Raw genomic sequence first — 18,205 nt, forward strand, 5'->3', positions numbered from 1 at the left:
GACACAGGTCCTCCCATGATGGGCTCCATGATTTCCTCAATGACCCCAGAAACATGCAAACTTAGATGAAAGCTATTTCTTTCTTCTTCTAAAAAAGCAGGCCAATCATCAAACACTATTTTCTGGAGTCACATAGTATTATAATTTTATTTATGTATTACCTGTGTATAGAATTATTCTTTTCATATAAGATAAATGTCAAAGTAGTAAAAATATGCATTAAATCAATTATGGCTCCAACTTTGAACAACGTGTGCTATTTCATCCCAGCAATGGCTGGGTGCCACTCCTCCGAGATCATCAGTGGAAATCTTTAAAGTGCACTCTAAGGGAAATTTTAAGCTCGCTATTTTGAAGCTAAGCCTGTATTTATCATAAGCAATTACATTCCTTCTTACTGTACTTCAACTTGTTATTCCTTGTCACAAATATATTACATTTTTATACCATTCGAGCTAAGGTTGACACACAGTTATAGTTCAGAGTTTTTATTAGATAGTGAATGCACCAAACTAGACCACAGACACGGCAATGCAGCTGAGAGATGCCGCCATGGCAACGGGCACAATTTGGGTCAATATCATCTCCAACTACTTCTTGCTAGAGCCTTTGATCCTATTAACCAATGCACACACCCGGACAAAATGGCCTGCACTAATCAAAACCAGCTACGACAATGGTCTCGGAAGTATTGTTTATAACACCTAGGAATAAAAATTAGGAACATAAACATCCAGCGGTAAGGCGAGGATTAAATGAACGTATGTATGCTTGTGCAACGAGAGGCTATCCTGCCCATAAAAAATTATGGCGACTGCTCACTATATTCTGTGAAGTGAAAACTCTCCTGTGTGTCAATGCATGGACACCTGCCCCAGCTCTGCCTAAACATCATGTGGGAGAGACACACCAGAGCAGTGCTTCTGAGGTGGCAGATTACAAACGGCTTATTTTCTTTTCTGCTGTATTTGTTTTATTTCTTTTACACAGATCATGTGTTACTTCTATAAGGAAACATAAATACTTCTGCCTAACTGACTTAATATACACGGCAACCTCCCCCTACCCCAAAATGTTCATTCATTAACTCCTAAATCAAATTGTCTTTCCATTTTTACCAACTTCGTACCTTAATCAAGACACACGTGTTCTTGAAAACAGACCTGAGAGTTCCCATTTTCTCCATTAAACACTACAACGCTTTAGACAGAAGGCAGCGAGGGCTCCTGAGTCTAGACTGCCACACTGCCGTAGGCGCTTCTGCTGTGCTTTGCCCATCACCTTCATCTCTCCTAGGTGACTCTAAGGAGCTGGACCAAGTAATCTTGGTAGAAGAAACCTGGGTTGGATTCATCAAGAGACGGGCCCAAGAAAGGCCCGTCTAAAGTGGAAAGGAGGTGAGCACATCCAAAGGCATTCTGCTCCCACTCCTCCAGGGCCCAGAGCAGCCAGGCTGTGCTCCAAGCAGGCAGGCAGAAGACTGTGCTCCAAGCAGGCAGGCAGAAGACCAAGCCCCGCCTGCTACAGCCCTTGAGTATTTTGTGGGTTTGCTCCTGCCCCTCTCCACATGACATGAGGGGAATTCAGTGTGGCAGGATGAAGAGATGGAATGGACCTGACCTAGTAACAGTGCTGAGCGCACAGTAAAGATTATGGCTGTGCTTCTGACCTGGGCTCTCAAGTTGTGAAAATAAGCAAAAATTAAAAAATCATTTTCTGGGGGCAGGATTTCTCAGAAAGATTTGCTGAGCTCTAATTAGCCTGAGGCTGATCTCTGAAAGCTCAAAAGTGGGTAAGACCATGCCTACCAAGGGTAGAATGGAAAGTGGTCAGTGCACACTGATCTTGAAGAACAAAGCAGGAACTCAGTGCATACTTACCAGTATTGCCAACAGCAGGGAAGGAGGCAGCTGAGTGTCCCTGATGAGGACGGAGCCTCTGCCCCTATTTGTCAAACTATCTCACTTCTTATGAGGATCAAAGAGATGGTGGTGGTGTTGCAGCCAGCACAGGGCTCAAGACACAGCAGTGACTCCAAACACGTTGGTCGTTTCCTCCAGCTCCTAAATTAACGGTTCTCCTTCCTGGCTGCATGTTACAATCGCTCTCAGAGCTTTAAAATATAATGACTTCTAGAACCCTCGTGCACTGCTGGTGGGAATGCAGACTGGTATAGCCATTATCAAACACAGTATGGAGTTTCCTCAAAAAATTAAAATTGAAACTGCTGTTTGACTCAGCAATCCCACTTCTAGGAATATATCCTAAGAATCCTGAAACACCAATCAGAAAGAATATGTGCACCCCTGTGTTCATAGAAGCTTTATTTATAATAGCTAAGATTTGGAAACAGCCCAAGTGCCTATCAGCAGATGAGTGGATAAAAATGTTGTGCTACATTTACAGCATGGAATACTATGCAGCTGTAAAAATGAAGACCCTCTAACCGTTTAAGACAGCACGAAGAACATTATGCTAAGCGAAATAAGTCACTCAGAGAAAGACAAGTATCGCAGGATCTCACTCATATGTGGAATCTAATGAACAAAATAAACTGACAAGCTAAACAGATCCAGAGACATGGAAGCATGTAACAGACTGACAGATCTCAGAGAGGGGAGGGGAGAGGGGGGAAGAGATTAACTAAAGAACTTATATATGCATGGCCCGTGGACACAGACAACAGTGTGGGGAAGGCCCAGGGTGGGGCAGGAGCCTGGTAGAGGAAGGTAAAGGGAGGGGGGAAAGGGGCAGGCATCTGTAAAATACTGTCAATAAATTTAAAAAAATTTCTAGACCCAATTCCAGACAAATTAATTGAAAATTTCTGCATCTGCCCTTTGAAAATGGTCCTACGTGATTGGATGTACAAGGGAGCTGAGAATCATTTCAGTTCACTGCATCACCTCTAGGATCCCTTTCGATCCCGAGATTGCTTTATAGGGCCTATTTCAAGTTGTGATTTCAAATTCTAGCCTTCTGTGCGACTTTTAGATGTTTTACATCTGATCTCATAACAAACTTTTCATCCATATCCAAGTGGTGCCATTATTAAAGGGTATAATTCTTAGGTATGGAATTGATGCCTTTTTCATTTTCTTGTATCTTTACTAATACCTATAAACGTTAACATTATATACACTAAAATAAGAATGTAGACTCAACTCCCCAAACCCCAAGTCAAACCATAGATACCAGTTCTTTCAGAACAACAAAGGGCATTCTAATCTCTAAGGATGATACAGAAGTCAAATCCACCCCAGAGAGCTGCAGGGAACAGAAGCAGTGGGAAGAAAGAGTGTAGTGATACCAGGGAAAAAATAATGATGTCCTCGTTACCTCTGGTGGGCTCAGAAAGAAAGAACCTACAGACTCCGCGTGGCACATTGTCGAGGTGCCAGAGATGAATGGGTCCTTTGGAGTCAAGCTGGAAGGAAATGAGACGCCAAGGCACCAAGAGAAGATGCTTATCATCAGATGCACGGTGTCTGGGCATCACCACGACTTGATCACTGAGCACACTGCCTGCTGCTCTGCTGGCTCCTGGTCTATTATCCATTCACAGTACCTTGCCTGGGTCCCTCCTTTGCAGAGATCAAAGGCAGCCGAATCCGAGGACAGGAACACCTATTGTGCGCCATGTCTTTGTGTCCCTCATCACTCGAGAGCTCTGGCTGTGTGAAGATGCTGTTCTTTTTGTGTGTGTGCAATTTTGTCACAAATCATTTCCCTGTGACTTTCTGGAGTCTGAGGCACGGGGGACAGGGGAAGATTTTCCATACTGGAACTGGCTCTGTGGGGCAATATTATATTTACAGTGGGGACACTGACTTCTCCACAGGTTTCCTGGAACATTCTTTGTTACTGAAATTTTAGTTACTGCCCAGCATCTGGGCCCATCTAAAGAGAAATGCATACACTACTGCAGACTTGTTTCTGCGATCTAATCATTCATTTATATGTTTGCCCAACAAATATTTATAAGCAATTGTGTTCAAAGTTTGTCCTAGGAACTGTGAGGACACAAGATGAGTGAGAAAGCATTTCTGTTCTCAAGGAGCTTGAAATAGGAGTAAAGTAATAAATATTCATTAAGCATCCATTATGGACTATCAGCATATTGCTTTGCAAGTATTTATATGTAAATCTTCAGTCCACTCAAGCAGTGGTATTTTTTCCAGATTTTACTTAAGAGGAAATGGAGGCATAGAAAGATTAAGGCAACTGTTCTGGGTTGAATTGTGTTCCACCAAAATTTAAACAGTGAAATACTACCTCTTAGGGAGTCAGAATGTGATTATATTTGGAGACAAGGCCTTCAACGAGGTAATTAAAGTAAAAACGAGGTCATATGTGTGGATCCTAATCCAATGTGACTAAAGTGTTTATAACAAGAGATACAGACACCTATGTGCACAGAGAAAAGACCATGTGAGGAATAACAGTGCTAGATGGGTTTGTACCCAGGCTACTACCAGGTTCTGAACAAGGCCAGTTTATTACTTACTCTATTAGTCTTGAATATTAGCATCAGAATATATATATATAGTATTTTTTTTAAAGGAACCTGATAGTCAAAGATATTATATATCACCCTCACCAGGTTGGTCAATTGGAGCATCATCCTATACACCAAAAGGTTGCAAGTTTGATTCCTGGTCAGGACATATACCTAGGTTGTGGGTTCGATCCCCAGTCAAGGTGCTTATGGGATCAATGGATCAATGTTTCTCTCTCACATAGATGTTTCTCTCTCTCTCTCTCTCTCTCTCTCTCTCTCTCTCTCTCCCTCTCTCTCTCTCTCTCTCATCTCCCCCCTTCCCCTTCCTCTCTCTCTAAAATTAATAGAATTTATCCTCAGGTGAGAATAAAAAACAAAATCACACATTAATTATATCTTTAGAGGAAAAATATGGAACCACTATACCAAAATATCTTTCACAGTAACATTGTTTTGTAAGTAGCATTAATTAGTAATAGTCTAACATGAAATGTCTACAAGTAAAATGAAGAAAAATATACATTTTAAAAAGGGACATAAGTATTTGAATACTAGAGAAACAAGTATTATACTTAGACCAGAAGATTCAATGTTGTTGTCAATTTTCCAGTAAATTAATTTAAAATGCAAATGTAAAAAATGTCAATCCTCCTATAAATGAATATAATAGTCAAATGTTGAAAAGGTGTCAATTTTTTCCATAAATTCATTTAAAATTCAAAGCAATCTTCCTAAATCTCAACAAGTTTTCTTAAAGATGTTTAAAGACAAGCATATTCTGAACAAAATGTCATATGGAGAACCTTGCATCAGTATACATTTACAGAGTCAGCAATTTTTTAAAATGTAGTCCAAGACTAAATAAATTAAAGAAATCGAGATATGTCGGGCCTTAAATTCCTTGAAAAGGTATTTAAGTGCTGTTCAGTGGCACAGTCAATGGTAGAGCAGACCTCCTTCTATCTGTAGCCAGGAGTCCCTTTCTGCCCAACTCATGTATCTGGGAGCATCCCGAGTCACTGTGGTTTGCTAATCTTGACTAGGGGACTGGTTTTGATCCATTTCTGCATCAGTCCCATAGAGTTCGAAGCAGAATACAGTTAATCCATTGTTCTGCGAGAGTCTCCAGCCTGTATCACCTCTTGCTTCAGGAGCTGTTCTTTTTACTCTTTAGTTATAGAACAGGTTGTTAACCAAGAGGTACCACAAGAATGTAAAAGTCTGAAGGTAAATGAGAGGCCAAGATTTTGTTGCATAAAATTCAAAGACTGGTAAGGGAATTCTCACTGACCAGTTTTGTAAGGATTTTGTAAGGATTTTTTTGCAGTGCCTATATTCTTCAAACCATGGGTCCTGACCTATGAGGTCTCTCCCAGCAGAGGGAAAGACAGCCCAGTACAGGACTCCAGTGTCCCATCCCATCTGCCACTCTGGAGATAACACAAAAGCATAGATCTCTGTCCAAAGAAGAGACAGAATTTGAACCCAAGGCTGGCCTGAATCCTAACTCAAGCTCAGAACCATTACATGGATTTTCTCAGTGTCAAAAAGTCTGTGCTTAAAAACGATTTGTTTTCAGTTACTTTTTTTTTTCTTCTTTCTTGTTTAAACAGAGTATCTGCCTGAATCTTGGGTTAACCTGATCACTTACACTTGAATTCCTGTGACTCGAAGGGACTCTGTCTGGAAGAGATAAATGACTCAGAGATACTAAAGTACATCAAGAAATATGGAAGAGAGGTTTTTCTCCCCAGGTACAATATGGTAGACTTTCATCAGATGCATCAAACTTTTCTTTGTAGATTTGGCAATAAATCATAAGGAAGCCCCAGGCCCTTAGGCAGTAAAATCCCTAAATCATGCCAAGTCTGAATCCTTGAGGAATAGTTCAAACTCAGGCATGTAAAACTAGTACATATTTTTAATTTCACTCAGAAGGGCTTACAAAATAATTATACTGGTGTGAGTTTTACCTAAATATAGCACAGGGGCTCAGGATAATAGCAATGGAGTCACAGGAACCTGGATTTTAATTGGGCTTTATCAATTCCTTGTCTGTGACCTCCGGCAGTTCCTTGCTAACTTAGATCTCTCATTTGGACCACAGACTGACACCAATTCAGACTCACTCTGAGGCCTTCCTAAGGCAGCAAGTACTAACTCTCTAGCATGGTGACTGACACAGAGCAATGGGTCAAGAAAGGAGGCACTGCTGGGAGTCATACGGCACCATGGCTGACAGCCTAGGCTTTGGCAAACTTCTGAACCTACCCACTCCAAACTGATGCCATCTGTAAAATGGGCACATTAACATCACTGCTCTTCATGCTTTCAATAAATACTGTGTCCACTCGATAGTAGGTGTGAACAAGACTGACAAAGATCCTACCCTCATGAAGCACATATCTTAGCTGTTATTTACAGGAGTATGTGTGGATTAAATGAACACACACCTGAAGAACTTATCCCAGTCCCTAGCCTTCTGTAGTGCTCAATCAATGGTATTGATTACGATGAATTAATATAGGATAGAACTCTATGTAGGTGAACCTAACTTACAAAACTCCTTTAATATCAGTACGAATGCTTTCTCAAATGTTCCTTTCCCTGGAAACCTGTAAGTTAAACTTTCTTTCTGAGCAAAGCACAGTTATACTGAGGATTAATAGGCAGTAGCTATATCAGGTAAAAAAAAGAAGGGGAGAAGGAGAAGAACACACCTTTAGTGAGTGATGGGTGATGTAGTAAAGCTCAACATGATTAAATTTAAGCTGACATTCAATAAATTGTGGGCATTTTTACTTCTGAAATACTTTTGTTACTGAGAAATGGTTAGCCATACCCTACTGGAGGAGCTGTAAAAATGTCAATGGCCAGATTGTAACCTGATTGGGTAACTAGCGTATTCCACCACACTATGTTTGTGGGTCTGGTGTCTGCAGCTCCATTCAGGTGTGGGCTGCCCCCAACACTGGCAAATCACCTTGAAAACATGAACCACTGTCACAAAGGGACTGAAAGGGAGACTAAACTGTGTGTAGCACAAAAGGTCCCCCAGTGCTGAAACGACGCAGTGTGCATCCTTCTGACCAGGTAACATGACTGCTGGAAGTGAAGGCAACACAATGACCCTTAATGGTCAAGATCAAGTTCTGATTTGGGGAGCTTTTAAAGCTATCCGAAGTGGATGCTGGATGCCTCATCCCGCTACCAATGCAAACGAGAGTTCCCATTTCCATATGACGGATTTAGCTGTTGTGATTCCTGCCTAAGTCCACGAGAGCAACCAGAAAGGAAACGGGACTGTGGACGCTACAACTTTGTCAGCAGGAACCCCTAGCACCAGGCCTCTCAAATGAAGAGGGGTCTATAATCTTTTCATGACACAGTCCTCATGGCTAGAAGTAAAATATAGATTTTTTTCTTCCAATACCTCCTCTCTGAAATGAGCTAGCAGACAGTCTGCACATAACCTGAAGTGTGGCTTCTATCGCAGATGCTTGGTAAGCTTTATTTCTCTGTTTCTTTTTCACAATTTTGCCATCCCAACTCCTCTTGCCAAGCTCTATAATGATTTACTTCATTGTTAACACTCCTGATTATGCATAGATAATTTTATTGTAGGAAATGATGTATCTATTTCTTTTTTAAAAAACAAGAATTTCAAGAAATAACATTTAGAAAGGCAACACAATCCTAATGTACTGCCCAATTTTTCCACTCTAAGAATAGTGACCTTCACAAAAATGACCTTAACATACTTTAGGTCTAATAATTGTGAAAAAGTATGCTTTGTTTTTTTATTGATTTTTAAAAGATTTTTAAAATTGATTTTTAGAAAGAAAGGGAGAGGGAGAGAGAGAAACATAGATGTGAGAGCAGAACATCGATGGGCCACCTCCTGCACACCCCCCACCAGGAATCAAACCAGCAACCCCTCAGTATACAGTATGATACCCAACCAACTGAGCCACACCAGCAAGGGCACAAGTATGTTTTAAGGCTGTACGTGCCTTAAAAATGACTTGCCAAGGCTGACTGCTCATTATTATAACTACAGGAAATGGCATAAAATATCTAAATATATTACCAAATGGATCAGTTCATACTTCCCCATAAACCATTTTCTTTTACCTGTTAGGAACTAAACAAGCCTTTCTCCAATGCTTTACTAATCAAGATAGTATCCCTGAACATTCTTTCTCATGACCTAGGAAGCTGAGTCAAATAAATCCCACATGATGAAAAGCATACTTTCTTATGATCCCTCCCCCACATACACACAACCATTAGAGGCAAATCTTGAGAATATGCAGAGAATATTAACAGTCCTGTATTTTTAAAAAATCAATTTCGTCATTAGCCTGCTGTCCACAGAAAACAGCAGTGTATTTTTTAACATAGTGTAATTCCTGCTATATTTTAAAAAGCATTAATGATAACTGTAATTTAATCACCTCTCTTTAATTTGAATTCACATGGTAGATACTTATAGCTACTTAAAAATTAAGTGGCAAAATGTATATGAAGAATATGTATCTTGATATTTTAATTATGCTCAATTGAATGTACTTAGATTTAAAGTGCTTTTCACAAATGACATGTGCTAAGAATATATAATTGCACACTGACATTCTAAAATGTGTGCTTACATGTGTCAAAAATAGATTAACATGAAGTTATGAAATATGAATTTTTTTAAAACTAAAACCCAAGTCCATTATTTTGATTATTTAGATACAAATAAATTTGTTACTATAAAAAAGGCCTACACTAGTAAATATCTAATGATTTTCATTACATATAAAATGAATATTCATGTGATGACGCTATTTGATTTTTTAATATATTGAAAAATAAAGATTTCTTAAGAAATCTAAGCTTTGACATATTTTCCATTTACCTTCTTAGTAACTCAGTGTTAAATGGAGACTTGAAAATAATTTGTATGTAGTACCGGTGTTATCATCATATATAAAGACTGCAGGTAGAAAACAGATAGTCGGCAGAGAGCGGTGGATAAATTAAATAAAATGCAGTGCTTGCCCACCTGGTGTGGCTCAGTGGTTAAATGCGACCTATGAACCAGGAGGTCACGGTTCAATTCCCGGTCAAGGCGCCCGGGTTGTGGGGTCGATCCCCAGTAGGGGGCATGCAACAGGCAGCCAATCAATGATTCCCATCATTGATGTTTCTATCTCCCTCTCCCTTCCTCTCTGAAATCAATAAAAATATATTTTAAGTAAGTAAATAAAATTAAAATGCAATACCCGAAAGCAGTCAACTGATGTTCAGAAGCACTAAAAACAAGCACTGACCAACCCACAGAGAAGCCAGCAAACTTGAAGGAGGATGCGGCCCAGAGGCCACTGGCTCCATCCAGCTCTGCATGGAAATGTCAAACCTGGTGCCCTCGCTAGAGCTTCATCCACTTCTGTAATTAGGAAGGAGTCCACCCTGACAGGTGAGAAAAAAAACTTTATTTTGACCCTTAGTGTTATGGGCTGAATTGTGTCCCTCCAAATTTTATGTGTTGAAATCCTAACCTGGCATCATAGAATGAGACTATATGGAGGTTGGACCTTTAACGAGGTAATTTAGGGTAAAATGAAGTCATATGGGTCATAAGGACTCCGGTCATATCAGACTGGAGTCCTTATAAGAGGAGGAGATTATGATACAGACAATACAGTCGGAAGCGGGTGGGGGTTAACCATGTGAGGACATAGCGAGAACATGGCCATCTGCAAGCAAAGCAAAGGAGCTTAGGAAGAAACCGAATCCGCAGACACCTTGATCTTGGACTGCTAACTCCCATAAGTGTAAGAAAGCAAATTTCTGTTATTTAAGTCACCACGTAGCTTGTGGTCCTTTGTTATGGCAGCCCTAACAAACTAGCATATACCTAGTTAGGCTGTAAATAATTGTACATCTCTGATAAAGCAATACAGAATTTTCTCCCTTGATTTGGTGTGTAAATTAAGCTCTGACGTAAAAAAAAATCTGTCATTACATTTTTAAGAACTTTGAAAAGAGAATAGATTCTCACTACTTGATTGTTTTTGAGACAGGCACCAAATTGAAATTTCCTGTTCTTAATTTCTTAACTGCATGGTAAGGCAGAAAAAGGCTATACTGTTTACACCTTTTATAAATATTAAATTTCACATTTTCAACTTCATAGGGCAGCGATTTTCAACCTTTTTCATCATGGTGCACACAACCTAATTACTAAAATTCTGTGGCACACCAAAAAAATATACTTTTGGCTGATCTTAAAAAAAAAAAAAAAGGTATCATTTTGATTCATTCACACCGGACAGTTATTATTGTGTTGGCTTTTGACATTTTTTCATTTGAAAATCTAAGGGAAATGAGGCAATGGCCCTGACTACATCATCAGGTATTGCATGTTTTAAAAATTCTTGCAGCACGCCAGTTGAAAATCGCTATCGTAGGGTTTTCATAGGACCATAGAAACCAGGCCAAGAAACCAAAGGAGAATCTGTTTGACTGACACTAAAAAGCCATTAAGTTACAGACTTGTCAAATATGTTCACATGTGGGCTCTGCCTGGCAGACATGTCTATTTTGACTACTATGACCAGAATCGTTTAATGATTTACAGACCTTCAGTGTCTACAGTACCTTAACTGTATGAGAGCTGTGACCCAATCTGTCTTCATATTTTCATCACAACAAGCCCCTCCCCCATTTATTAGAAAACCAGGATGGCCTGACATTGGAACTGTGTTAAATCAAACAACTCTAAGACATTCCCCAAAGAGGGGAAGGGAGGAAAACAGAAAGGAGACACCTCACTGGCTCAGTGTCCATCACAAGTTGAACTTTCCTCTGGTAAGATGACATTTCTGAACCACCCAAAGCAGCCCTTGGGCAGGTAGGTCACCCCTATGAACCCTCAGTGTCATCAGCTATCTCTTTATTTTTGCCCAGAGTCCAAGTAGAAGTCTAGAGAAAGAACGTTCCATAGAAGCAGGCAGACCACATAATTCTTATTCCAGCCCAGCGCCTTAGTCCCACTCCTGTCCCAGAAGACTTTTTGGGCAAACTGTGATGGAGATGCCTCATTGGGTTCTCAAAAACCTCCAAATTTAGATATTGCCATGGTTAATTTTTTTTTTTTTTGCTAGTTATTGGCTCTCTCTTTCTCTGTTTTTTAAAGACTTTGTTTTTTAGAGCAGTTTCAGGTATAGAGGTTTTCCATATGCCCCCTGCCCCACACATGCATAGCTTCCCCATTATCCACATCCCCCACCAGAGTGGTACATGTATTACAAGTGATTGACACATCACAATCACCCATTCATACTCTGCCTTCTATTGTCAGTGTTTCAGAACTTAGCCATTCTAACAGGTGTGCAGTAGTATGTCATTATTGTTAGTCTCTTTTTGCTTTAAAGCAACTCTTTTCTATGATTCCTTCATGACTCTGACATCATAATTTCCCGTTACCCACTCAATAAAATATTTTCTACTAAAGACATAAGCAATAATGAATAAGCTATAGCAAATACCCCACGTTGTTTACCCTCATCCTAGTCTTAAGATTCTATATATATCTGGTGGTTCATTTATCTGCCATTCTGAGAAACAAATAAAATAAATAGGAAATATTTAGGTTGGTTCCTTCATTGAGTGAGCATGGAAACCCTTTCTTGTGAAACAACCTGATTGGGAATCAACCAACTGAGTCACCCAGCCAGGGCAGGACCCTAACTAACAAGACAACAGGTCATATATAATACCTGAAATAGACTCTAAGCCTTAGAGTCAATAGAGTTGGAAAACAGGAATAAACCTTAAGTACAAATTAAGAAAATTTATACTATTAGAATTGAGGAAATATGGGCAGTTTATTTTGGTTTGTTTTCTACCACAGCTTTAATATGATTATTCTTTTCATAATTAAAAATCATAATTATAACATATTGAAATATAGAAAATGTCTGTGATATGATCTCAACTAAAATATGTATGTTTTAAGTTTATAAAAACATGAAAATGAATGAAAAGCATTGTAAATAATGTAAAGCTTATGAAAGCAGGTTAATTTAATTCACTTAATCTTGCTGTAAGTCATCTACTAAAATAGAAATTACTATTGATGAACAACAACAAAAAAAACAAACCCAGAAACAAAAAGAAACCCTTACAATATGGTCTTATATTCTTCAGAGTAGGCAGAAAAAACACCCCAGAGATTATTCCAAATAATAGCAATAATAAAATTTGATACAACTAACAATTAGATTTTCATTAAACTACAAATGAATTATAAAGATGTGAGCATTTAAAAAATGACCTTATTTCCCTAGCATCAACATAATACATAATAAATCTTGGCTACTTGACATGCTACATAGGAGCAACCCCATAGAAATTCAATTTAATGAGTAAGCCTCATGTCATTCAATATTTATAACTAGGATATGTGCACAGAGATTTGCACAGAGAAATAAAAACTCTGCCTTAAGAAAGCTGCACTGTGAGGCCACATGTCCACAGAAAAGCCTGGGAAGAGAAAGATCACAAAAGCAGGAATTAGCCCAGCTCGCATGGCTCAGTGGTTGAGCGTCTACCTATGAACCAGAAGGTCATGGTTCAATTCCCGGTCAGGGCGCATGCCTGGGTTGCAGGCTGGATCCCCAGTAGGGGTATATACGAGGCAGCCAATCAATGATTCCCTCTCATTACTGATGTTTCTATCTCTCCCTCCCTCTCCCTTCCTCTCTGAAATCAATAAAAATATATTTTTAAAAGAGGTACAAATTGATAATTATAAAATAGTCATGGGGATGTAATGTACAGCATAGGGAATATAGTCAATAATGTTGTAATAACTATGCATGGTGCCAGGCAGGTACTTGAAATATCGAGGGAACACTTTGTAAAGCATAAGATTGTTTAACCATTATGCTGTCCACTAAAACTGATACAAAATAATATTGAATGCAAATTGGAATTTTAAAAAAGACAAAGATTTAAAATAATCCACTTCAAAAAAAATGGGCAAAGCACTTGAATAGACATTTCCTAAAAGAGGGCATTCAAATGGCCAACAGGTATATGAAAAGATGCTCAACACCACTAATCAGGGAAATGCATCTCCTACCTGGACCTCAACAAGTTCTTTCTGACCTGCCTCCCTGCTTCCCACTCTTGCCCCTTCTACAAACCATTCTCCTTGCAGAAAGTAGGATATCATTTAAAAACACAAAGCCAGGCTTATGGCTCTTCTATGCTTAAAAATCTCTAATGAGAGAATAAATTTCACCAATGACATGAGCATATCAATTATTTTTTCCACTTAAAATGGCTATAAACTCCCATAAGCATTAGATATATTTACACACACACACACACACACACACACACACACACGTGCATGTATCTCAATGAAAAAATACAGTGGGCCTATTATCAAAGGACTAGAGGCCCGGTGCACGGATTCATGCACATTGGAAGGAAATTAATTAGAAGGTGGTCGATGGGGTGGGACTGGGCGAGACAATTTTATCATTATAGATTATAGATTATTGTTCAAAAATCATGCTCACTTATCTTTCCAAAAATTATTACAGAATACTATTTTTATTGGTATGTGAATAATTTTTAATAATATGGGCTTTGTAAGACAGAGGTTCATACGTTTTGACATTTTTTTCTGGTGAATATTATTCCATTTGTTTTCATTTACTAAGCTGATCAGCATATTTATATCTCCCTTGAAACCAGTCATGGCCCCATTTTATCTGATGACATTAAGATCAAAGGACCACAAGCTAAAAATTCCAGTCCCCTCAGGATTTCAACTGGCTATTCCACTAGATGCATAGAAAACCGTCAATTCATACTTATTTTGTGGAATTAGGGACTGTAACCTACAGACAACATGGCATGACATATGGTCTTAAAGTAATAGCAACACAGCAATAACAACAATACTCAGAAATTATATCAGTTCTCAGAGTCACTGGGAACCTAACTGGGAAATGGGTGGTAGTGACAGGCCTCTCGCCTCTGCCCCATTTACTGAGAACCTCTGCGGTCACTGACTATGATGGCCAAGCACGTCACCCTACAGGCTGAGCTCCCGACCCCAGAAGAGAGGACAGAAAGGAACAGAAGTGTGTACATTTCATGCAGAGACACCTGAGGGTCCAGGTCTCTGTCCAAACTCCTACAACTTCTGGCCTAAACCCACCTATGGGGAAAAAACACACATCACAAGAACTTTTCAGATTTAGAGTCTGAAAACCCCAGGCTCAGCATCTTAGCTTCATTTTGAACTGTGTTGAATATAACACTACTGGTAAGTGTGAATCTATACACATGCTCGGAAAACTGAAGTCAAATTTTTCAGTGTTCTGAACTGTAAGTGTTCAAAAAATGAGTTTAAAAATAGAGTCACCCTTTTATATGTGTCAATGAAAGAAAAGAGTATTTTTTAATCACTTCAGTCAAGGATATTATTATATCAAACATGAATGAATAGGATTAATTTAATCCCCCTTTCCTCCAAATTTACTAACATTTTTGTTGTTATTTTAAAAAAATATATAAAATCAAACCTTATAGTATACTCTTACTTTTGCTAAGCACTGTGAAGGTTATGAGACCAAGACTTCCCTGCATAATTTCTGTTTTTACAGATAACAGATTATAAAACAGAAAAGGCCTTCTTCAAAGAAATGAGTGGCTTTGATTACAAGTGCAAAAGTCAGCCATGTGTACTAATTCTCGGTAATAATGAAGCAAGGTGAGCTTCCCAGGGGCTTAAAAGTCAACGCCTGGAAATGCTTGGGTGAACTAAGCAGGGGAACCACTCATGTGACACAACTTTTCAAAACCCTTTGTATTCCCAATTGGACAGACAGGCTAGGCTGTGGGCTCACAAGGACTTTCTAAGGTGTGTAGCTGGCCCGGATGATCAGGAAAACTGCCAAGTCTGCAAAGAGAGATGTCCTGCTATTAAAAATCCACCATAAAAATGGACTCATCCATCCCACCCTCAGAGAGCTAAAGGGCCTGGATTGTTTGCTACCTACAGGATTGCTTACCTGCAAAATAAACTCTTACTTCTTAAAGCCATACCTGGGGGTTGGGGGGGAGGGTGGAGGGAGAGACAAAACAGGAGACTTGAAACACTGAGGACCACTGTCTACCAGCCTTTGAGATGAAGGATGGCAAACCTCATTTCACAGCTATTTTAAGTAGCTGTAAAGCCCAAGTGGCTCCAATTTTAAGCCTGTGTTTAGATCAGGCTTGAAGAAGGGCTGCACCTCTTTACAATGACGAGGCACCACTTCAGATGCCAACCTGGGCTTTGTGCTTGAAATGGGCGACCACGTAGGAGAAAACAAGACCACCTAGGGGAGACACTACGTGCCACAACCAATCTCCTTGGCACCCAGACCCATGTGCAGGCAAAATGCTTTCATTCAAAAGAAAATAAACCTCTAGATTATTGCCAAAATCTTGAGCAGTATCACATAATTAATTTCACATTTTAAATTCTTACAGAGATATATAATCATGTCTTTTCAGCAGGTTTAAAACCAGACTTAAAAAAAAATAAACCCACCTGACCTACTGAAATGCCCTGCTACCCGGGCCCCCTGGCACAGCCTGCAGGACAGGCTAAGTACAACCTAGGGATATGCCTGTTTCAAATGAGAAAACCTAGTTACTCGAATGGAAACTGTGTTAAATGAAGTACAGTTTCTGCAACTCATGCTATTCTTTTTTATTATTATGTGTGCACCCTTTTTATTTAGGACATTAAAGGCTCCCTTTTTCATTCTAAATGCTCCTAAAGTTACCGGACTAGGAACTCCTACCTGGACGTCTACAACAGGTCAGTGATCAAACAGAGAGGCAGCCGCAGCCCGATTCTGTCCATCTCTTAAGAATTACCAGGAGCCAGGACTTCTTAGCTCCTGCTACATTCAAGGAAGCCCCATTCAATGTTAGACAGGACAATAGGCCCTTTCCAAACAAAGGTGTAATATTCCCAGGTATTTGCCCAGCTTCTAAACTCAACACTTTTCAAGAAAAGATTACTTTATGAATACCGTTGCCTGAACAGAATGAGCTAATTAAAAAAATAAATGTGACCTCACCTTTCTTATAAGAAACAGAGGTTTAAATGAAAAAATATACCACTATTGCATTGCCCTGGTGATCAAAGCCCATTTATTTAACCAACCTTATCTTGGAATAGCACCATTCTTTGTATAAGAGTTTAATTTACCCAAAGTATTTACATTCACATGAACAAACCTGTACATGAGATAAAACAAGACATGTTTTGCTGAGCTTAAGAACAAGATGCAGGGTGTTCATCCACATAAAGAAATAACTCATTCCAAGCGTTTTTGATGATGCAGTGCACACTCAGCCAGTTATTTCCCAGGACCCTCCTCCCGGAGGCACTGGGAAGCCTGAAGAGCTGCCGGCACGTGGGAGTTAAAGCAAAGCAGAGAGCTATGGCCGCTGACTTCAAACTACAAATGTTAGTGCCTGACCCAGTAGAGAGGGCCACGGGGAAAGAATGTACTAAAATGGTTAGCAAAAAAGATTTTTCAAAGGCCAAACACTTCTGCCCCAAATGACTTCTATTGCAGAACCACCCGCAAGCAGTGAGAAATTTAACAGGCAGGGCTTTACAGGCAAAAGATCAGGAACATTTACCCTTCCTTCTCAGGACGTTCGCTTGCTAGGAAAAGCCGAGAGGCCCTAGTAGACTCTGCCTTGCACAGGATCTGTGGTTGAACAGAAGCCGTAGTCCACACTGGTTTACCATGGTGGTGATAGGTGTGCAAAACAAATCTTTTCAATGCAGAGATCTGCAAAAGGTACTTACGCAGCCTCCGGCCAGAATTTCTGCTGCAATTGGGACCGAACCATCTTTGTGCATGAATTTATCTCTCACAAAATCATTCACCTTGAAGAAAAATATTTATAGAAGCCGATGAAAAAAATGAAGAAAAGTCATTAAATACATATAAACATACATTTTAAAATATACGTTATTGTTTTCTGCCACTTTATTAGAGTAATCATAAACTAAATTGTGTTTTGGCCAGGTTCAAGCCTCGGACTAATGAAAGGACAGGGTCCTCTCATTGCCACGTGCAAGTCCCAGCTGGAGGGCAGGGCCCTCCCAGCACAATTATAGCCAACAGCTATAGTTGTAAGCTTGAACCTATGGTCCGAACACGTAGCCCCACGTGCCTTGTGATAGAGTTCGGGCGCATGTAGTTAAGTGAGGTTGGAACTCACAAGAATGCTGTAAACAACTTGATCACGTCCCTACTTTGCCTCGTGGCATCTGCTATAAAATAAAGACACGGCTTGTAGGCGCTGGCGCTGTCTCCTCATCAGGGAGCAGAGTCCCACCGAGACCCAGCTTTCATTCTCTTGTCTGTCTTTTCTCAATCCTTTCACCCCCCCACTCAGGATCACCTTTGGCCGTAACAAGTGGTGCCCAACCAGGGACTGAGTTCTGGGACCAGGGCCTGAGTTTTGGCCGTAACACTAAATAAACTAAGAATCTTAAAAAGAGTTTGAAAAGTGCTCTTAATAGCATATAGGTAGTTTTCAAAAGGAAATATATGTGTGTGTGTGTGTGTGTGTGTATATATATATATATATATATATATATATATACATATATAT

The 18,205-nt window shown here is 39.6% G+C and overlaps 1 protein-coding gene across 4 annotated transcripts in view; it reads right to left on the reverse strand.

The window, feature by feature from the left end:
- SLC25A13 (solute carrier family 25 member 13) overlaps positions 1-18,205 on the reverse strand; it is a 133,033-nt gene that overhangs the window by 25,606 nt on the left and 89,222 nt on the right. For all 4 annotated transcript variants that reach the window (XM_006085002.3, XM_023750737.1, XM_006085001.3 and 1 more), the window contains one exon: positions 17,391-17,471. In XM_006085002.3, coding sequence (XP_006085064.1) covers positions 17,391-17,471 — 81 coding nt within the window. The remainder of the gene's footprint in view (positions 1-17,390; positions 17,472-18,205) is intronic.

The sequence above is a fragment of the Myotis lucifugus genome, unplaced genomic scaffold (assembly GCF_000147115.1).
Source record: "Myotis lucifugus unplaced genomic scaffold, Myoluc2.0 scaffold_15, whole genome shotgun sequence".
In the NCBI taxonomy this organism is placed as follows: domain Eukaryota; kingdom Metazoa; phylum Chordata; class Mammalia; order Chiroptera; family Vespertilionidae; genus Myotis; species Myotis lucifugus.